Source organism: Artemia sp. Qi Xiang Cuo, chromosome 16, assembly GCF_049724085.1.
Source record: "Artemia sp. Qi Xiang Cuo chromosome 16, ASM4972408v1, whole genome shotgun sequence".
NCBI lineage: Eukaryota > Metazoa > Arthropoda > Branchiopoda > Anostraca > Artemiidae > Artemia > Artemia sp. Qi Xiang Cuo.
Genome location: NC_142809.1, coordinates 37,027,917 through 37,050,711, shown reverse-complemented (window position 1 = coordinate 37,050,711; position 22,795 = coordinate 37,027,917). Strand labels below are relative to the sequence as shown.

Here is a 22,795-nt window from a genome sequence, read left to right as displayed (position 1 = left end):
GGGACACAAGTTTCTTGTGGTATAATTTGATTGAAAAAGTGGTATCATACATATCAAAGCAGTGGCAACACTGTTGAGCCTTTGAAAAAAAAACTAGTCCACATGTGTTAAAATTTTCAACGAACAAAGTATATCTTTGAAAATCTAATTAGCAAAACTCTGAACTAATATTAGCCTTAGTTACTTTATAATGACACGTAATTCGACGAACAAGTCTCCCAACGGAAAATTCAGGTTAAACAAGATACCCCCGTTTAACGCAACCCCTTTAACTCAACCTTCTCACCTCAGCCCATATTCAACTCAATCCATGTTTAACTAAGCCCCTGTTTACATAAATCCCCTTCAATATAACCCCAACTCAATTCAACCCCTAAAACAGGATATGTAAGGTTGAATGGGGTTCAGTTGAAAGTTACATGGGTTGAATTGAAGGGTGGCTGAGTTCAATAAGGGTTGAGTTGAATGGTGGTTGACCCAAACAAGGATTGAGTTAAAAGGGGGTGAAACTAAACAGGGTTGGACATTAAAAGACTTTGAGTTGAATGGGAAATGATTTGAATCAGGATTGAGATGAACAAAAGTTGAGTTAGTTGGGACTGAGTCAAACGAGACTCAGTTACAAGCACGCCCTTGTATAAGTCAGCTATCTTTTCTAGAGTTCGTGCACCAATTCTGAATTTAGTTCCTATCTACGACAGAATTTAAGACAACAAAATGTCATGGAACTGATAAAGCTAGATTCCGGCAGGAGGTAGGTTTTGCTTCGGCAGCTTGATTTCATGTTGTCCTCTGGCCAGCTATTGGGTTCATTTCTTTTTCCAATAAAATTGTTTCAAATAAATTATAGCTTCATATTTATAAAGTACAAAAAAATTAGTAACTTTGTTCTTTAGACAGGTTTTCAATAAACCCTTTCCAAGCCAATTCTCTACAAAGGAAGAATTCAAGGGTTTCAATTCTTATAAGATTTATATCGTCATTCTCAAACAATCCTATCAAACTTTCAAAAAACATCAAGTCGTCAAAATGTCAGACTGTAAAAAAAAAAAAAAAAAAAAAAAACACTGTACATCAGCGTCGAACAATCATAAAACAAACATCATCATCTAGTGTAAATAAAAACATCAATAAAACCTTAGTATTTAATGAAAGCAAAAACAAAGCTTAGTTTTGCCTCTTTATCATTTTTGCTTTAGCTTTCCAATCAAGCAACGACGAAATGCTAATTTAACCAAAAGGGAACAAAATACGGTTTTATCTTTAATTTTTACCTCTTTTTTCTTTTGGTTTAAATTTATTTTGCTTCACTATTTGCTTTAAGTCAGGGAGAAAAAGTAAATTTTGTTTTTAATTTGCTTTTAAAAAGCAACATATGTGAAGGGGGAGGGGGTAATGATTTGATGGTGACAAACACAACTATACCTACCACGTGAATTGGGTCTATAATGTGTACTGGTTATTATAGACCCAGAAAAACTATCAGGTCCCAAATTTATCAAGGTAAAGACCCTATCCCAATAGGTGAAAACTCCGGTGTCTACAGAATTCCTTGTTCGTGTGGTCTTTGGTATATCGGAAGAACTAATCAGAGACTAACTGATAGATTAACTCAGCACTCTAGTTCAATTAATAATACACTTAAAAAGCGGCAAAAACCAGAAAATTTTGACTCTGCCCTTGCAGAGCACATTTTTGAAAAACCAGACCATACTATTTTGCTTAATCAAGCTAGTCTTATTTCGCATGACAAAGGTATTGTCCAGCACCACAGAGAAGCTGTTGAAATTTATAAATACCAACATTATGGTCTAGCTTTAAACAGAGATTCCGGTGATTTAAGAATAAATGAGTCATATTTCGGTTTTCTCAAAAGAGAAGCCGATACTTTAGCAATCCCTGAAATAAACCTTGAACCACTTTCCCTGTCATCTAATCAAACACGTGAACAACCCCTCAGGTCTCAAAGGGTGTCTGCAAGAAATGCATTAATTAAAATCCGAAATCAAATTAAATACTTCTCCAACTTATTTAATTGCTGGTTCTTTTTGTTTTTTCGAGTGAATGAATTGGTTTCCTTCTCCTTGTCAGTTGTTCGCTAGTATCCGTCGATGGCAGTTCATATTTTTTTTTTTTTGGATTTTGTGCAAATCGCGGATATTGGCGAATAACTCGCTTTTATTGTTGTTAGGTAGTTGGTTTTAATTCTTTTAATTTTTTAGCTTTTATTGATACATCGTTTCGTTTCGCGCTGAAGAAGAGAGGCGTTTGTCCTCTCGAAATATTCGCTTTGTTTTTTCAGTATCTTAATTTGGCCTATAAAAACCCCATTTTTGCTCGTTTTTCTTTCTTTATGTGATGTCAGGCCAATGTGGTTTAAGAAATTAAGCTTCTTTTCCAGATCTAACTCTTCCTTCCACTATTGATCCTATTTGCCATTCCAAATCTTGTGGTAGAAGATTGACCAATACTACTGGAGGAACAAATGAAATTGTATGCATTGGCAACGCTGCTTTTTGGCGTTTCATGGTGCTTAAACTACTTGAGCTCATAGCGCGTGACAACATCGGAGGGTCCAGAATTGCTTCTTTCTCCACTCGGGCAAAAATACTATAAACAAAAAGTATTAATTAATCGATGATATATTGAATTTATAACAATATAATATCACAAAACAAAAATATATAAAAGAAGAAAGACTTACAACAACATGCGAAAAATATAACTAAAATGACTTTTTTAAAAACAGTCCCAGCATCCTTATTTCAGCAAAGTTCAACCAGGACTTATAAATAAAATGAGGTAAAACACGGTGATTCATTGAACTGATAGACAAATAATTAAAAACGCGTTTTTACTGCTAATTTTGCCTTTTTGGCTGCATGTTTTATTGGTCGCATGTTGTTGTAAGTTTTTCTTCTTTTACATATTTTTGTTTTGCTGAGGACTTGGACATAGGGCCGAAATATTCAGTCATTCAAATTAAAATTCCACTGTCTTACGAAAAGAATTTCCTGTCTTTCTTGGTTTTGACGTTTGTCAAGCTTATTACGCATACTCACAATGCTGGAACATACACAAATACGAAGCCATTCCTTGGAACAAACAATAGGAATAGTGAAATCAGAATATTCAAGCGGGGATGACGATGTGCGGAACCATTTTAGACAATGAAGAATCGGATTGGCTAATCAATAAAATATCGTCAAAGTATCCTAAATATGAAATATCAGAAATTCCATAGTAATAGGTTGACCGAATCAAAGCCAAGGTGGAGGCTATACACACCTTAAAAAAAAATGCAGGAATAAAACTCCTCCTTAGCACGCACCACATCGAACAGAGATACGCTCCGCTGGGTTTACTTTAAGCCGCAAGTTCGCATGTTCATACCAATACCTCAAAACAAAAATGACTGGAAGATTCATTCCATTAGAAGAAAGAGAATATAAGGTTTGAGAATGCAAAACACTGTAAAAAGCCTGTAAATATCTAGCGCACAGAGATGAATATCACTGCCACTTTCAGCAGAATTTTTCAAACCCTTCGCTAGTCCCCGATGAGCATGAGCGCAGCCAATGTCCCACTGGAAACCAAGCTGATTTTTACCATTTTTTGCAACACAAGTTAGCGAAGGTATGATGACATACTCGAAAACTTTACTAATTCTACATTAGAGGTCAGTATGAATTGCAGTCAGTAGGATCCTTTCCACGTTTCAAGATTGACTCTTTTATTATACAGTAAGTAACAGTTGATGAAACTGGTATTTCCAATACGAATACCCATTAGATGACTATCTGAACAAAACTGGGACGAAATCACAGTACACAGTAACGTCATAACGACAGTAACGTGGGCCGCTAAACAGTAACGTCATCAGAGCGAACAGCAATCACAGCTGTAGCTGATGGAAGCTTAGGAAAGTGTTCATTGTAAGCAGCCAACTGAGCCTAAATGTCGTTAAGTAAGTGCTTGCACGCATAAACTTTAGTTGGAATGCGAGAGTAAGCCACAGCAGGAATACAGGGTACGTCAGTTGGACAACGAATTATGAAATCGGGGACTTTAGCATTGTCGGCATCACATTTGGAGGAGAGAATCTCTTTCAGATTATTCAATTTTGCATTAGTTTTGACCCGCTTAGGGATCAATTGATTCGTTAGAATCTTTTTCAATGGAATACACTTTGCTTTGTAAATATAATAATCATGACGGATAATACCATTCTCATTAATTCCCGCACGGAAATTCATTTGCACCAAATTCAGCATTGGAGAAATTATCAATTGACCTTGATTGTTTGTTTTTCGCTTCGCTAGGTTCATAATATCATAATTTAATTTTAATAAACTCTAAAGTCCGCTAGTGATATTTATTACAGATGATGCTGTTTCACTTCCAAGTAAGCAACATAAATTAGTAAAAATCTACTATGGCAACTCCAGGAAAACAAATCTATTATTTTCAAAAAATATAAACAAACAAACCTCGCTTGTGTGTATGTATAATGGTAATATCGGTCTAAGGTAGCAAGATTAAGTGGCCACCCTGATTTAAAGTAAAGTAACATCTTCTATCTTAACTGAGGTCAATAAGCACTTATTCAACAAAAGCGATAGTACCATTTTCACAAAGATACGCATTTATTTTAGGGCACCCTAGATTTATTATATTAAAACATCAGTGGCACCAATTTGCCACAGCGTGGGGGAGGCAAAATGTATTTTTAAATATCGAAGGGTGGGGCAGTTATGATTTTTGTTCGCTTTTTGTTATAGAAAAAACAAAAAACGATTTTTTTTCAATAAAGGCACCAAAAAATTTATTTTTAAAAAACAAGGGGAGGGGGTGATTTAGACGAAGGTCACATGCCCCCCCCCCCCTACTTGGGTTACTGTATAAGATGTAGTTTTCTATCAACAATTAATTTATTAACTACTAGCCAAAGAGTTTTTCAGACGACAAGCATAACAAAAGAAAAATTGTTTTTATTTGTATGGACGTTTCACAACGTTTTAATTGCAATATACAAGCCCAGACCAGAGCAAATTACAACGTATTTATGTAAATCAGGTGTATGGTTTCGTTCTAAATGGGCCCAGTTTTGACTTGGGGAGACAAAAATATCGGTGGTAGGGAAAAGAACCACCTTATCCAGGTCATATGTAGATCAGCGAGCAATATTGTCATATTGCTAGAACAATTTTTCCGAGAAAAACGTGAATGAAGACTTGCAGGCTTTTTTTTTCGAACACTCCATAGTCCAGTTGAAAAGATCTTGTCAGAGCATTTTTCTTTCTTTGGTCGTTATTGGTAGTGGAAAAAAAGGCAGGGTAGTATAATTCCGCTTGTATGATAATTTGACTCTGAGGAAGAGTGCTGATGTGTTCATTAGAAGAAAACAAAATTTTATGTTGATAAATACAGAGGATTGCGCAGAGGCCCAAAGAAACTTCTTGAAAGAGCGAAAAAATTTTGTCGAATGGCAAAAAATTGCCAAAACTCTGGTTTCTTACAAAATTTTGTTGTCAGTTCGTGATTTAAATTTGTTACTAGATTTTATTAGCTAGTAGTAGAAATGAACTTACCGGTAGTAGGGAAACGAATTGCTTAACTGCAATTGCTCAGGTATGCACTGAAGACACACTTCGTTTGTTTCATTTGGACGACTCAAAGTGTCCCACCACAAGGAATACGTAGAGGAAGAGTACGGAACTGGTATTTTATCAGCCAAAGGTCGGACGCGCAAGCCGGACCAAACCGCATTCAAAGGCAATGAGTAGGGTGTTTTTGGAGGGATTTTGACGCAAGTTAAACCTAAAAAATAAAACTTTAAACAAAGGGAAAAAAGATAGAAAGTAGGGAGATGATGGTCAAGTTAAAAAGATCCAAAGATCACATTGTACCCCAATCAAAAAGAAAAATTTAATTCTCATTTTAAAATTAAAGCTGTTGTTAATTTTTTTTTTTTTTAATTAATTAAACTAGAAAAAATAAAATTTTTGTTTTAAAAGTAAATTAATAAAACGAATTCTGCACAAAAGCAAGAATATAATTCTGTGAAATTTTAAATTAAAAACAAAATAGTTAGTTTTTTATCCATTGATCAGAATACAATAGATTTTATCTGATTATTTTATTTAAAAAGAGAAACACTTTAAATTCATAAATTAATATAAATCTTTATCATTTCATATTTAACTAAGCATATTTTTAGTACGATACAAAAGTAAAAAAAAGAAGAAAAAGGTAAACGCATCGGTCATCCATCGTATCACATTGGTCAGGGTTGTTTGTCTATTTAGCAGGACACCATTGATTAGACTGCTATCTATGGACTCTTGTTAATCAGCATCCATTACCTGCTACACAGCTGACAGGTCAAGTTTTGTGTCCCATGTAAACTAGGCTAATTCATCCTTACCAGATGTGTAGCATTGAGTTTTAGTGTAGACTTGTAAATAGTTTCCCTTCATCGCTAAAAATTTACAGATTAAATCAATTTTAGTTTAATATTATTAGAGAGTGAACATGAAAAGTGTTATTTTCCTATTGGCAACTTATACAGCTTAGTATACAACTTGCGAACAGCTTGGTTAACAGGAGGCCATGGAGTTGATTCTCATCAACGGCAAATTTGTATTGACGATTTCTACTATCGAACTCAAAGAAAAAAGAAAGGAAACCCATGAGTAATTTGCGACGAAAACAAAGACTACAAAAAAATTAGAAGCAGTCAGTGAGTAGCTCTTTCCTTGTGTCACAGGGAATTAGTGGGTTTTAGTGAAAGACGGTGGATATTTCAAGAATAAGATTTGCAACAAATCAAAGCTCCGCTTACATTGAGTGTTTCAATGCATACGTGAAGACGAATCAAGAAAAGTAAACAGACTAATTTCACTTATGAAAAATCTTGTTTCTTGTTACATAAAATTGAAATAATAGCATTAATTGAATCAAACACCGAATATTTAGTCTAAGCTTAACCTTTCCTATCCTTTGTTTAGAATCTTTCTAACTTCAACGTGCATTGTCCCCCAAATCATTTGCGTTGAAAGAGAGAGAGGAGAGAGAAAGGGAAGGAGATAAGTCATGGAAGACAAATAAATTGGATGTCAACAAATGGATGGAAAAGGTTTGATAGTTCAAAGAAAAAAGAAATATTGGCAATGACAATTGCAATGGGAGTTCTATGAACATAGAAAAGAGGACATAGAAGAAAATCCCATCCCTGCCAAACATGAAAGATATCGGAAGAGTTTTGTTCAGAGTTTTGTTGAGTTGTATAGTAATAATGTATTTCTTACACATCTACAAAAAGGGGAAAGACGGAGTACTATATAAAAAGAAAAAGGAACTTGAGCACTAAAAACGTATCTTCACCATAAATAATCAACTCAATTTGATAACAGGGAGACTGCTCTTCGAACACTATGCATAAGAAACTTTCAGCACGGGTAAAAACGGTTGAGTTGGTGAGCCAGCCACAAAATTTCGAAATTTTGTTTAGTTTTTAACACTTGATGCTATGAAAGTGATGTTTCTTACTTCCACAATTTGCACATTCCATAGGGGAAGAATACGGCTGCTCACGACTGGAAGCATGTCCTCCAGAAGATCTAGCACACTTTGCCGCATTTTTACATCCGGAAGCTACTTGTCCATATTGTTGGCAATTGTAGCAGTGTTTCGCAATAAACAGGAATTTCTCTATCCCAGAGAAACAATATTCAATCCGAATACCGTGTCGGATAGCAGAGAAAATGGCACTTTCTGTGGGAAAATACATTTTGAAAGTTGACGAGCTTCCGATACGGATAGCTCTTGTGCATTCTGGTGAGTTAGATTTTAAGTCTTTTTCTGGTACACAACTAGGTATCCCATTCACAACGCTGATGAAGACGGGCTCGGTCACTTTCGTTGTCGCAGTGTCACTTTTCAGGTTTTTTGAAATAGACCTTATTCGTTTTTCCGCCTGAATTGCAACGCTGCGCAAAAATCGGCCATATTGTTGGCAGGTTTGTTGTGCAGACATGGAACTTATCATGGAATTTCCTGAAATTCAGAAGGCACTGGTGAGTTAATTTTGTTGATAATCTTGTTAATAGCAAGGTTGTACATCACCTACATTCTGGATTGATTTTTCTTGAGCTTGGGTTGTAGGTTTAGCCTGTACTAAGCTATATCTTTGCCCAGCCAATCATGGACTCCAACATGAAAATTACAAACATTTATTTAGGTGCCAAAAAAGGCAAAGAAGTTAACAAAAGTGACACAGAAAGATCCGCCATAGTCTCTACAATAATTTCAACATGTTTATGAACTGAGAACCTAGGTTGACTTTCCAGTTTTTAAGGAAAATTTGACCCTTAGAAATTAACATTGTGAATCAGTACCAAGAAAACTTAGGCTAGATTCTGCTACAAAAGTGATGATAATTGGATGGTTTTGGGGTCAGTGCCCTTCTAAAAACTCCTCTATGTCCAGCCAGGTTAATATTTTGTGTTCCAACTGCACAAGCATCATGTGGTAACATTTTGGTAAATTTTTCCATTCATGGAATATTGAGATAGCTAAGAAATAGACGTACATCTCCATTTAGAATTTCATGCTGAATCCAAATATAATAATCATTAACTAATAGTTTGTCGCAAAGGATCAAATTTTATAAATTTAGTTCAAGGATATTGTCAGTTTGTTTTCTTGCTTATTTGCTAGCAGATAAAATAATTGGATGGTCTGAAATGGTATTTTCTGGTGCAAAGTGCTGGAAAATTTTCAAACTTCCTACTAAAATGTATATTTTTTTTCATTTGCATCTCAGATTTCTTTGTAGGAAAGCAAATAATTTTAAAATAAATATTATGCCCCCCTCCTTGGTGATGCCCCTGCCCCTGACTATGTCCCTGGGCCTTGCTATTACCAATAACTAGATTTTGAATATATGAATACAAAAAAATTATTTACTTATAGAATATAAGCTATTTGGAATTGATTTTGAAATTGAATTCAAATTAATTATTCAATTAATTGAGTTAATTTTATTTAATGAATTCAATGTGAAATTAAATTTGATTAATCGATTACCAGAATTGATTTTTGTTCCATGAACATATTGGATCCAATGAAAAGTACAAGTGAGTTTTGCAGAGTGAGCACATATTAATGAAAAATTCAGTTATGTTTGTGTTGTAACTGAGAATTTATGAGTTGACCTAGCTGAGAAGGTTGCCTTTTGAGGTTTTGAGGAGCTCAGGATCCCTCTCCCTCAGTTTCTGTCCCTAGAACAGAATCAAAATATGTTTTTTGGAAACATTAATTAACTTTGGAGGGTTGCAGGGGACACCTTTGGCACTCCCACAACTCAACGCCCAGGGCAGCTGCCCTATTGGCCCCCCGCGGTCTGGCCCTGGTTTTGATCAGCTATCAGGGAGATTTAAGTCCAGTCCCAGTAATTCAGCACATGGTAATAGTCCTCTTCCTCTCCTGAAAATTGACCTTGATCACAATCTGTTTTTCTCTTACATTTCCTTCAGCAGCAGGAAAGCTGCATTTTTTATAACTTTTCCTCAGGCTACACCAAACACAATAGTATAAATTTGTATATTTAGCACTCTGGCCTCCGGTGTCTGATCTCAGATCTCCAAAAAAAAAGTTTACTGTATGTCTGTCACACAAAAGCATCCCAGAGTTCCTAAAAAAATAATTTAAAGTTGTGGCATGTTTAGGGGGGGTCAGGGGCCTGGCCCCCCTGAAATTTACCAAGAGTGTACCTCCCCGTCCCATTCAGTTTTTTTAATTCATCTGGAGCTGGTGCCCCCCCCCCCAACCACTGATTTAAAGCAGCCCATAGTAGTTTTACTCTTCCAACACACTCAGAACTTTATAAAGTCATTTCATATCCAAAAATCATGCTCAAATCTCCTCAGTTTAACTGGTTAGGCCTAGGCCTATGTCTATTTGAAGAAAATATCAGTACAAAATTTGTCAGCTCTAATTTTCTCATATTTTTTAGGGCCAGTGGTGCAGAGATCTTGATATTGTCCCACTTATCTCAGACAATCTTATTGAAGATTATTACAAAGCTTCAAAATTCAGCCAGCCGGCAACTCAAGAGAAGCTACAGCTTTTTGGTGGAGCAATATATTGACCTGGAAACCGTGCATATTTTAGAAGTGGAAGGACTTTTTGAAAATAAAGGGTTAGTGATAAAAGGGAGTTGCTATCGCAGTTTTAAAAAGAGGGACAAACCATATTCAATCACAGTCTATCTTTCATGTAACAGTCAGATTATCAACAGTGCTTGTTCATGCGTTGCTGGAAGTGTTTTTTGCAATCACCTGGTGTCGCTCTTGAAAATTATCAGTTTGATGAAAAGTCTGAAGTACAAAGAAATCCCTGCCCCCCTGAGCTGCAACGAGATGCCTCAACAGTGGAATTACATGAGAAAGCGGGATCTTGAGCCACAAAAGGTGATGGACATTGACATTCGCCAAGTTCGGGAAGGAGGACTGTCAACTCCAAAGACAGTGCAGCTGTCTTTGGAGTTGATGATTGATGTATCAATCATCAGTAAAGATGATTGTCTAAGTCTGAGATTGCGAGTTGTGCAACTTAGTTCGTCCCTTAGCCCGGCTGTATCTGCATTTTCAGGTAGGACAGAGTTTCTGTTACATAATCTTTGTTTATTTTTGTTAATGGTTTTTTATAAAGGTAAATCTGATTCACTAAAGCAATTTTATTTTACTCTCAGAAACAATAATTTATGTTCAAAAATTATATCTTCAAATGTAAGCTGTACCTGGACTTAAGATCCTGAGATGGCTCTCATGTGAACATTTTGATGATGAGAAAAACCTTTTTCTTTGTTTTTCTCTGCTCTTCCTTTGGTCAGCTTTCTGGGCTTTGAACTGGGGAATGCAGTAGCTGAACTGTTCCATGTGTGAAGCATGCTGTGAGTTGCTGTTTTGACTTGCATCTCAGAAGTTTTGCTTCAGGACTACCAGTACAAATGCCAAGGAATAATACAACAGATAGCAAGTTCCAATAAAGCAAAAGAGGTTGTCGTACAAGTTTACCTAAGGTTGTCCTGGGCTTGCAGGGTTACCGCGGTCAGTAGCGTCTATTAGGGGGGGGGATAGGGGTGATCACTCTGCCTCTGAAATGTGGTAAAGTTTGTCATAAATGCCATAAAATTGGAAATTTTCCCAGTCCAAAGGGGGCAACGGCGTTCTTGTAATGCCTTAAATTGCTTATTCCAGACTGTTCCAAAACCCTGGAACTTATCATCAGTTGCGTAACTAAGGTTGGGTTGGTACATTGCACCAGAGGAATTTTTCTTTTATTGGTTTTGTAATAGAGACTTGAAAATGCATTTTTAACAGAAAAATTAAGCTTTTTGGCACTGGCAGTACAATTCATTAGCAATCTTCACCATCCAATTTTCATCAAAATAGTATGGTTGGCACAGAAGATTAGGTCCTGTAGGTAGGAAGCATTAAAGAGCCAAAGAGTAATTACTTGTTCATAGAAAAAAAAATGTACGCTTTAGTGGTAAGTCCAAAAATGTAGTGCTTCATGCCAGAAAATACTTTTCTATCCTTGACTATTCACCAACTTCATTATGAGCAGAAAAAAAAAAATAGAAAATGACATTTCTTACTAGACATTTTCTTAAAACTTAAACTCTTCGCACAAAACTAGTTCTAAGATAATTTAATCCTCTAAGATAGGTGTAAAAGAAGTAAATATATGGAATAGTACACCTTTTAGTTATACATGGTTCTAAAATTTCCGCTGCTTTGCGGCAGAAAGCACTGCTTTCAAACCATCTTCTTGCCCAAAATAGATATATTTACCACTTCAAACCTAAAAATTTTCTGCACAGATTTGACTTAGTCCGCACATTTTCGTCGTCCCTTCCTAAGGTCCAAAGGAATTAGGATGACCTTGCCTATAATTAAAATTGCTCGAGACAAGGAAGTACTTTTTACTTCCCCCCCTCCTTTCATCGTAAATCCTGGATCCGTCACTCCAATTAATGCCATTTTTTGCTTTCTTGACTACTATATTATGTAGACTGACACCCCCCCCAAACGAAAACCTGGCTACGCTGCTGGCTCTCTCATTTCCTGATTGATGCAAGCACTTTAAGTTTGAATTCCAAGCCATGCTAAAACTTTTATTTTTGTGTTAATTAGACATTTAAAAAAGGAGGTTCTTGCAGATCTATTGAAAGATAGAATTAAAAGAGGAGAATAGTTACAAAAGAAACTTGTTCAGACTAGATTATTCGATTGCCCAGTGCTGTCAACATTGACCAACAATTAACAAGTAGATGATCTTACTTGTAGTACTGTACCCAATCTCAGTGTTGTAACCAGTGCATTGTTCAAGGCTGCTGAGTTTCCTGATTTTCCTGTGTATGGGCGTACAGGTAGTTACATGTTGACAAATCCTGATCCAAAACAGCAGCAAGTGATAGACTCCTTAAGAGTGTCAGCATCAGAAGCCAAAGAAATTGAAAAAAATTCTCACAGACAGGCTGAAAGTGAAACGTGGTTCCGTGCACGTAAGTTTCGACTTACCTCCAGCAAATTCGGTTTGGTGGTGAAAAGGGTCACTCCTTGGAGCAAAAAATCAGTTTCGTATTTGCAGATAAAAGTTTGGATAGAAACCCAGCTGTAAAGTGGGGCAGGACGCATGAAGCAACTACTTTTTGAATGTACAAAAAAACTATGAAAAAAAGAGGCAGGGACGTTGTGGTTATGGACTGTGGGATTGTGATACCAGCTGAGTACTGGCTTGCCACGTCTCCTGATAGACATGTGTTTGACCCATGCGAAAGAGACCCACATGGCATTATTGAAGTCAAGTGCCCATATAGTCTTTCTGACAAAACTGAGGAACAGTTTTTAGCTGAATGCCCAGACCTCACATGCTTGAGAAAAGACCACCACTATTATTATCAGATCCAAGGGCAACTTGGCATTACTGGACTATCATGGTGTGACTTTGTATTATGGACAAAAAATGTTATAATAATACAAAGGATACCTTTTGATAATGTTTTTTGGGAATATGAAGTCAAAACTCTGACTGATAGCTATTTCCAAAATTATCTGGAATACTTGTATGAGCTTCTGTAATTTGAGGTCCGTTGATTAATGTGATAAACCTTTTCGACGTATCCAGAAACTACGAAAGAGAGCCCCTCACAGGCACCAGTTACGGAAAAAATTTCTTTGCGAACACGTTTGAGTTGAGTTTCGCGACGCTGATTGGTTGACGCTCGAGTTTCAGTAACGGTCCATGTTGCAGAAGCAACACTTCGGAAATTTCGAAGCAATGTATTTTGAGTTCCTTTGATTTTTGTGATTCAGAGTTCCTTTGATTTATGTGATTATGAGTTCCTGCGAATATAAGCACTCTTTTTGTAACCTTTATATATATATAAAAGAAACATAACTAAAACCTGTCTTTCATCAAAAATTTGGCCACTAGTCAAACCTGTTTTCTGTAATTTGGCTGGGTACTTTATTTTCCATACAAATTGATAAATTATTATTGTTATTTCCTTTAATGTTGTTTTATTTGGTAGAGAAACTGTTGCATAATACCAAATTATAGGGTATACAGAAATAATTACATACGGAGCCTTCTGGTGTATAGTTAGACTTCAGTTGTTTCCTTAAGAAATTGCCTTTTTTACAATGCTTCTACTTTCATTCTAATTTAATTTCTGCGTTTTCTTCCAACTGTTGTTGAAACCTGTTCCAAGTACTTGGGTTTCTTCTTTGGTTGGTACACCATGCACGAAATCTCTATCCTCATCTCTGAGGCTTGAACTCTCAGATTTTGCTTTATTTATTTCTACCTTGAAAATCAAGGAGGCACACTTGTGCCTCTAAAGAGGAGACCCACCACAATGTTAAGCGATTTCCGGTCCTAGTGGTCGCAGAGAGACAGCAGTGATCGCATTTTGTAGCCCAAGCTCCAACTAAGAAACGTGCAAAATTTCCCCCCCCCGGGCTTTATCTTAATGGGTAAAAGTGGGCCGGAAGTTTCGACCCTCCGACCACAGCCCCCCTTTTAACGTTGTCCGATTGGGCTGAAATTTAGAGGTTAAGCTTTCCTAGGGCCCGGGAGCTTTTCATCGAAATTTCAGCTCAATCCGATCACTCCTTCCCTGTTTTCCAAAAAACAAATATAGCCACTTAATGGTCATTTCTTTTTTTTTATAAGACACGGCTACCGGCCACAGTTGGCACCGAAGCCGGGTGACTGAGGACTCATTTGAAGCGGAATTCGACCTGTTAGGGCCTTTTGACATTTTCAGACTGAAAGAATTATTCCCCGAATTATATTTACGAAAAACCTCATTTTCCTATAAGAGCCCATGTTAATTTTTCCCACCATACCCCCTCTTTAACGTTGTCCAGTCCGGTTGAAATTTAGAAGATAAGCTTTGCTGGGGCCTGGGAACTTATCCTTTAAATTTCAGCTCAATCTGATTCTCCCTTCCCTATTTTTCAAAAACCAAATATTAAGTTTTGTGGGGATTTGCTTGCATCAAAAATAGATACGAGAGACTAAAACAATATCACTAGTGTCTCTGTGGTACAATGGTCGCTGTTCCTGACTGTCAGGCGGAAGATCCGGGTTGGATTCCCTGTGAGAGAAAATTTTTTATATACTGAATTTAAAGTTTAAAAAAGAAACTCAGTTTCTTTTTTAAATCCAATCTATTAAATCCTTCGGCTCAACAGGCGTCTCCAGAAGATTATCACAGTCGGCTTTCAGGTTACAGGTAAGTCTCCACTGCTTTGATAACATGCCGTATACCCACATGCTCAAAGAAAAGTTGAAAAAAGAAAATCTTACTGTGCATTTGATTTGAGTATTCAGGAATTAAAAGCCTTAACACAAGAATCTTCAAAAGCTGGGGGGTTGGGAGGGGGCAGCCCCCCAATATTAAATCCTGAAAAGATCAGCTAACAGTTAGTCAAGCAATAATAAGTAATAAACTGTACAACAACATGCAGAAATTATTTGAAAAAAAACTACATTTTCTAAAGAGTTAAAGAGGCTGAGTCACAAGTTCGAACCTTACACCGTGCAGGGATTAGGAAGTGCAGTGGGGGGGCGGCTAACCTCCAAAACCTTGCGTCCGTATATGACAGGGGCTGTGCTCTCCTCAACGCATTGCTCTTTACGCTAAAGTTTTTATTGTTTAAAAAAGAGTTGTGAGAAAGTCAAACCTTAGCGTAAAGAGCGAGGCGTTGAGGAGAGCACAGCCCCTTTCATATATGGAAGTGAGTTCCATATATGGAAATGAGTTCTCAGTGTTGAAATGTCTAGAACATACTCTAGTGTAGGCATCCGAGATTTGGAACAAGGGACCTTCATCTCTTTGAATCTTCACAAGCCACTCCTTTCTCAGATCCTTATCACTTGGAAGCTTGTGAAAGGAAACCTGAAATATAATTCCACTATTAGAATGATAGTTGTAACAAGGGCTGATGAGCGGTCAGATTTTCGACAATCCTCAGGGCTTATCACTTCCCAAAATCTCTCAAGTAGCCTTTGTATCCCTAATCAGTTAATTAAAAATAGAACTGCAAGCTTGAATCCTCTTTAGGGGGAGGAAAACTAATTTTTGACCTGGAACATATTCCGCATTGAAGGGTAAGAAGTGATGGCCCCTAATGATTGTGAAAACTCTGACTTTATCAGTGACTATTGATTGTAGTAGTGTTCGTGCTCTGCTCACCGACAGCCTAAGTTCAGTGACAAACACAAGTGTGACGGGTTATAAGTGTGGATACCTCTTGGTTTTTCAGACATATAAATTTTTTCATTCCGTTGAAAGGGGATTTTGATGACAGGGATTTGAAGCCTTCAGTAACCTATCACTGGGCAACTGTACAACCCTTAGCCAAAATTTTGTCATTTGGACTGTCCTATAACTTTTAAGAGACCATAGTCCAAGGTCTCCTTTAAGAAACTGGGTATGGGTCATTTTATGCACCCCGTACAATCTCTTAAAATAACCTAGCTGAATGCTTTCTAACTGGGCAGCGTTCTCATATCCCCAGATCTCTGTCTGGAGAATCGGCATAATCTTAGATAAAAAAACCCTCTTATGCAAAGACAAATTCTTTATTCCACTCATTTTATTCCTGAAAAGTGAAAATGTTGCAGCTCTTCCCCTATTTAACGCTTTAATTATATGAGAACTCCATCCACCATTACTTTGGAAGATAAAACCAAGATACAAGATAAACAAAGTCAAATTTATAGGGATTTAAAACTACAGTACATAGGTGAATGCAGTAGCGTAAATAGGGGGGGGGGGGGCACTACTGGGCCAATGCCCCCCAAAGGACTTTCGTCGGCACATTGCTCCGGAGGATTTGTTTTTTTTTTTGTAATAAATAGACTTTTAAGCTTTGTGGCACTGACAGGACAATTCATTAGCATCTTTGCCATCCAGTGGTCGTCAAAATAGTATGATCAACACCAAAGAATATAATCTCAAATAAATCACAGGAGGTTGGGTGGGTAGATGAGAAAAGCTTCATAAAATTAGAAAATTACAGCACAGCCAATTCAAGAAAATTTGGGAGGGGTACAAAAACTTTCCTTCGGTTTTCTATTTGATTTAGATACTAAAAACGTAATTTTTCAAAACCAATTCACATCTTTGCCCAAATTATTCAAAGAACGTGAAAGAACTTTTTAGAAAAAATGGATCAATTTTTAGAGCAATTTTTTAGAGCAATTTTTTAGAGCAATTCACAGATCAAGATGGATCTTAATTTGCTCTGAAGTGTAAATTTAGGTAACTAATGTAGAGTAAAAGATACTTTCAAATTATCCTCTTATGATTTATAAGTCATATTGTAAGATAAAGGTAACACAACTTTATCAGAACCCATCAGCATTCAATTAGATAGATGAGTGAATCAAACACTCAATTGTGGTAATCTTTTATCTTACAATGTCAACTGGGTAATTTAGAAAAAGTTGTAACTCCCTCACATCAATCAAATAATCCCCCTCCCACAACAAAACCAAAATAGGGTACAAGCACCAGAAATGATAAATATGGCTGCAACTGGCACTATTCCTTTTTAAAATGAACAGAGGTGGATTGAAATGCTTAACCCTGATGCTTTTCAATTCTATTTCATAGAGAACAAATTTGCTTACTATGAAAGGAAGGTAGATTTAAAATATACCTAGCTAAGATACACAGTTGTTTAGTAGAAGAACATGTATTGAAACACCATTAAATTGCACAGATTGAAATGATAAAAAGTATAAAGGTTCAAGATAGGGTACTCAATTTAAAATAGATATGTAAAGCAAACACAAACATCGGAATCCCTCCAGTCTTATAATCACAAAATTAAGTAATAAGCAGTGGTGCTTTTGGGGGTGGGGGAGCCCCCCCCCACAATTTTTGCTCCCACAAAAGTAAAAAAACCAAGCCCCTTTCAAATAGGGATATTTACCCCTCTATGACCCCCTCCCCCCCAAAAAAAATTGAGTTCAAAATTGCTGTGAAAAGTAAACATTATTTGATTTATTATAAAAGACATGAAATTTGTATTAGCATTGTTAATGCTTGACATTATAGGGAGGAGGCTAATCTACCATTGTTCCTTAAGGCTAAAGCTTCCATTCATTTTCAGGAACATTCAAGGGGAAAATTTATCTTTCAGCTTTCTTAAAATGTTTTACACTGCTAACTGACAGAAATGCAAGTAAATTGTTTACACTTTTTGATATCTTGAAAAGGGGTTAGGTTAGGAAAATGAAACTTTCAGTTATGAATCCAGGGCAAAAACCATACTTTGGAAAGGTATTACCAAGCTTCCACATTAACGATCTTATGATTTCTAAGTCTTAGAAATTTGTCTGCTTGACAACAAAACAACATTTTACCTCAGGGACAGGTAGACTAAAGTATGTCATAGGAAAGTATTTTGAAGTTCCTACCTCCACTCCGTCCCCCTCTAGAGAGCAGTGACTTTTGATAACATTTCAAAATCTTTGTGTTCTGACAACGGAACCTTGCAAATTAAATCTTCTGCTTTAATTAAGTATAAGAAACCTATTTTCACCTTCAGAACTTAGCTCAATCCAAATTCACGAGGTTTCAAAGATCTGCAAATATATTTCCTAAATTTAGAAAAAAAACATTGATATGGCTTAATATTCTACTCAAATAATAGGAATTGCATTTTCAGAATTAAAACCACAGGAAAAGAAACTGATGACTGAAAATTAAGGTAATACGTTGTTTTGTCAAAATTTCAATAGGTATAACCTGCCAAGCAGGCAAATTTCTAAGACTTGGAAATCAGTAGAGGGTTAACATGGAAGCTTAGTAATACCTCCTTAGATTGTGTTTTTGGTCCTGGTTTCATTACCGAGGGCTTTAGTTACATAACCCCTTTCCAAGACAGCAACAATCAGTTAAACAAGAATCTTACTATTAATCTTTCATTCTGTTAAAAACTAGTGGTATGCATTGATGATGGCAGGGGAAAACAGAAAACATAAATGCAATAATATCCTTCCTTATAAAGGACAAGAAACATTAATGATTAGCCTACATAACTATAGTTTTTTACCCGCCATTATAAACAATGAAAGCCAATTTCGCCCAGGAATATGGACTTTTTGCCCCCCCCCACTAAATTGCTGGAATAAAATTCTACTTTAGCTACTTTTGGCTATCTTGAAAAGGAGCTAGGTTTGGAAAATGAAATTCTGAAGGATGGATCTACAGGCTGAAGTAAGTCCCAGGATGGTATTGTGGAGTACCTACCTCTACTCCTTCTCTCTCTAGAGGGTCCTGAAATTTGCCTACATGACAGGTCTATACTTATTGAACTTTAGACAATACAACATTTTACCTTAATTTTTAGTTATCATTTTATTTTTCTCTGGATTTAGTTATTAAAATGCAATTTTTTTTATTTGAGTATAATATTAAGCCATGGTTTTTTTCTTAAAAATTTAGTAAATGTATTTTCATAACTTTAAAACCTTATAAATTGGGATTGAGCAAAGTTGTGAAGCTAAAAAAAATCTTTGTTGTAATTCATTTAGTCAGAAGATATATTTTGCAAGGTTTCACTTTTATAACACTCAGATTATTAAAGGTCATCAAAGGTCAGGACCCTCTAGAGGGAGGAGTGGAGGTGGGTAATTCAAAATACCATCCCAGAACACATTTAAGCCTGTAGACCCATCCCAGAAAGTTTCTTTTTACTAACCAAACCCCAAACCAAGAGAGCCAAAAGTAGCTAAAGTAGAATTTTACCAAAAAGACAGATGGATCTACAGGCTAAGGTATGTCCTGGGATGGTATTTTGAATTACCTACCTCCACTCCTTCTCCTACTAAAGGGCCCTGAAATTTGCCTACATAACAGGTAGAACCTATTGCAATTTGACAAAACAAGTCTTTACCTTAATTTTCAGTTATTGGTTTCTTTTTCTCTGGCTTTAGTTTTGAAAATGCAATCCCTGTTATTTGAGTAGAATTTTAAGCCATATCAATGGTTTTTTTTTAAATAGGAAATGTATTTGTGTATATTTAAAACCTTAATACTTGGGATTGAGCAAAGTTGTGAAGCTGAAAATTTTGTTGTTGTTTGTAATTGTTGTTTGTTGTTGCTGATAATTCATTTAAGCAGAAAGATCTATTTTGCAAGGTTTCACTCAAAATCAAAGGTCAGGGCCCTCTAGAGGGAGGAGTGGAGGTAGAAACTTCAGAACACCTTCCCAGGACATACTTTAGCCTGTAGACCCATCCCTGAAAGTTTCATTTTCCTAACCTATCCCCTTTCCAAGATAGCCAAAAGTATCTTAAGTAGAATTTTATCAAATGCTGGAGCTATGCCCCTGATGGGAACAAGGTTAAAAAAAAGAAATTTATCAATTCTTCCCCCTTTGTTACTGTTTCTAAATGTAAGAAAAAGTGCTATTACAACTAAATCCTAAAACATGTCAATACAGCTGGAACTTTTAGATTCCTGAATTTATACTTTCTCAGCATGACAGTTGTCACCCAGACAATACCCCTCAAATTCTGATTGGGTAAATTTTTAACAATTCATATCATTGACTTACATATAAAGTAAACATACTACATGATGCCTTTTTTATGCTCTTTCCAAATATAACAATAATTTTTTTCAGAAATGAATTTTACCCCCACCTATATATATACTAATTCGGGGTATATATTTGCACAATTGGGCAGGAGGGGTAAAGTTTATTTCTTATAAAATTGAGATGTACTTTTAAAATCTACCCCCCCCCCTACTCTCCATTTGCAAAAAAAAAACTGAATTTTGTTATAAATCCTATGTAGTGGGGTTAGATTAAATTTTTAAAAAAAGTTCAATATATTTTTTAAGATCATAAAAACTGCATCAAGTAGTATGTTTACTTTATTTGTAAGTCAATAATATGAACTGCTGAAAATTTACCTCTGATTGTCTATCAGATATATAATGGGTAGGCCTACAAAAAGAAAATAATACCATAACAGTCTTCCTTTATAAAGTGTAATACACTTTATTGATTACATTACCATAGTTTTCTTCATATTTATCTATGTCTTAAATAATATTTATTCAACAATTCCTTTGAAGTTCCTATATAGTCCAGGACCATATTTGGAACCACTAGGAGAGGGTGCATTGCCTGCACAGCATAGGCCTAAACAAGCTTATCAGGCAATACCACAAAGATAGCCCTTTTAACTACTAGTATTACCAACCCACATTTTAAACACATTTAAAAAAATACTTATTCAATAACTTCTTTGAAACCCCTTACAGCCTACTGTGATTTTTAAGGGTACAGCAAACCTGTATTAGCAAAGGAACAATAAAAATGGCCTATATAGTTCAGGACCATATCTGAACCATTAGGAGGGAGGTGCATTGTCTGCATAGCAATAGGCCTAAACAAACTTATCAGGCAATACCATGTAGATAGCCCTTTTAACCACTAGTATTACCAACCCAAAGATAAATTACAGTCTAGGCTACTTTTTATGGTTCATTTGATTTATTTACAAGTCAATCAGGCTTTTTATAACCTATAACTCACCAAATACTTCACCAGGCTTTGGAGCTGAAAATGCTATGTTAGGGCTAAAGGCTAAAAGAAGCTGTTTTTACTCACTCTGTCAGGTAGTTTTAGGTCTCGGGATTTTTTTTAAGATTCTTTGCACAAGGGAACACAACAGTATGGTCCCTCCCATTGACGAGACTCGAAAAAGACCAAAAAAAGTGGACTTTTTTTGTTATTTTCTTCTTTATTCCTATAAGAGATGAGCGATTTTTACCAACAACATGGCTGCCATGAGTAGTTCTTTTTCTCTCCGAGGGTGGCGCTTCAAAAACGAATAAGGTCTATATTTTCAGCCGAAACTCGGTCGGAAACTCTGATCAGCCAACGACTTTTTGATGACTTGATAGAAACATTAGTATCGCTAATGCCACACTCCTCAATCAAATCTCTTTTTTCCGTGAGATTTGATACTTCAGGTGAATTAGCCATAACAACGGAGAAAAGTCTTTTCTCAGAAATGTTCGCTTTCTCCTCGTTCGTATCTGCAGCACATTTCACGGGTAAGTATAATAGCCAGGAAAAATAGTCAGGAATTGTCTTGTTATATGTTTATTTTATTATTTTTGACTTTTTAACTATGTTTTGACTCATTTTGTTTTATATCTTTTAAATATATGTTACATTTAATAGAAAATAGAAACCAACGAAAATCAAAACTTCGATTTTCGTGGGTTTCTTTTTTCTTTTCTTTCTTTTTTGTTTAGAGCTGAGAACGACCTGGCAGAGGTCCTTGTCGAAATATTTGATGATTTCTTCTTCTTCGTGTTTTGCCACTGGCTAACAGATCCTCGTTTTTTCACCTTTTTTTTATTTCATTCTTCATTTTGCTATTTTCTTTCCTCTCTGAGTTTCATTTATCATTAAAATACGTAATTACATTAAAAGGCATTTAATTGAAATAAAAAGTGCAGTGTACTTTAATATTCGAATTACCTTTATAAGACGTAATATTGAAATCAATTAATCTGATTTCAATATTTTCATGAAGCTCGTTCACTACAACCGCCGATGAGCGAATGAGTATCAATTTTCTTGCAGAACTTTCCAATGAGATTTCAATAATTATTCGAGCTGGTGTTCCAGTGTCTTGGTCATATATATGACGGTAAAATCGTCCCACTTTGTCAACTGAGATCGGACCAACAACTTTCCAGCCTTCTACTTGGAGATAAAGCTTATTTGACATGGATGAGATCTTCCTGCTATCCCGAAGTCTCGCTCGGTCTGACAGAAAATATAAAATCTTAATATACTCTCTACATTTAAATCTTTATTTACAATTTTCTTTAATTTCGCATCTTTTTAGAATTAAACAAAACCATCAAATTGGGCCCTTAATAAAACCATAAAATCGAGTCATAAAGATTACTTTTGATGGTTAACTCTTGGTAACTCTGAGTAGCTCTTGGTCAGCGTAAATGGCTTATGAGCGAAGATTATTTTAAAGACCTCATATGTATTTAAAGGCACATATAATAATAGTGGAAAGGCAAGAAACGGAACAAAACTAAATAATTGAGTATAAAGAAAGTAGTATATGGAGAAAAAAAGTTATGTTAGCTTAAGTGTAGCTAATTTAATGTATCTTTCTAACTTTGTCAAGGCCTTTTTGTCTGGGTCAATATTCC

At 35.9% G+C, this 22,795-nt stretch overlaps 1 protein-coding gene and 1 long non-coding RNA gene across 2 annotated transcripts; one reads left to right on the top strand and one right to left on the bottom strand.

The window, feature by feature from the left end:
- Positions 1 to 2,260: 2,260 nt before the first annotated feature.
- On the bottom strand, positions 2,261 to 22,385 carry LOC148942863 (intermembrane lipid transfer protein VPS13D-like). Its single transcript, XM_089102571.1, has 3 exons — positions 22,101 to 22,385; positions 5,592 to 5,820; positions 2,261 to 2,610 (listed from the first exon to the last, which is right to left on the bottom strand). Exons 1-3 carry the CDS (start codon positions 22,351 to 22,353, stop codon positions 2,385 to 2,387), a joined length of 708 nt encoding a protein of 235 aa, XP_088958697.1. The 5' UTR covers positions 22,354 to 22,385; the 3' UTR covers positions 2,261 to 2,384.
- On the top strand, positions 8,010 to 10,243 carry LOC148942864 (uncharacterized). Its single transcript, XR_016143051.1, has 2 exons — positions 8,010 to 8,078; positions 10,019 to 10,243. It is a non-coding gene; the product is annotated as an uncharacterized LOC148942864 (long non-coding RNA).
- Positions 22,386 to 22,795: the final 410 nt, after the last annotated feature.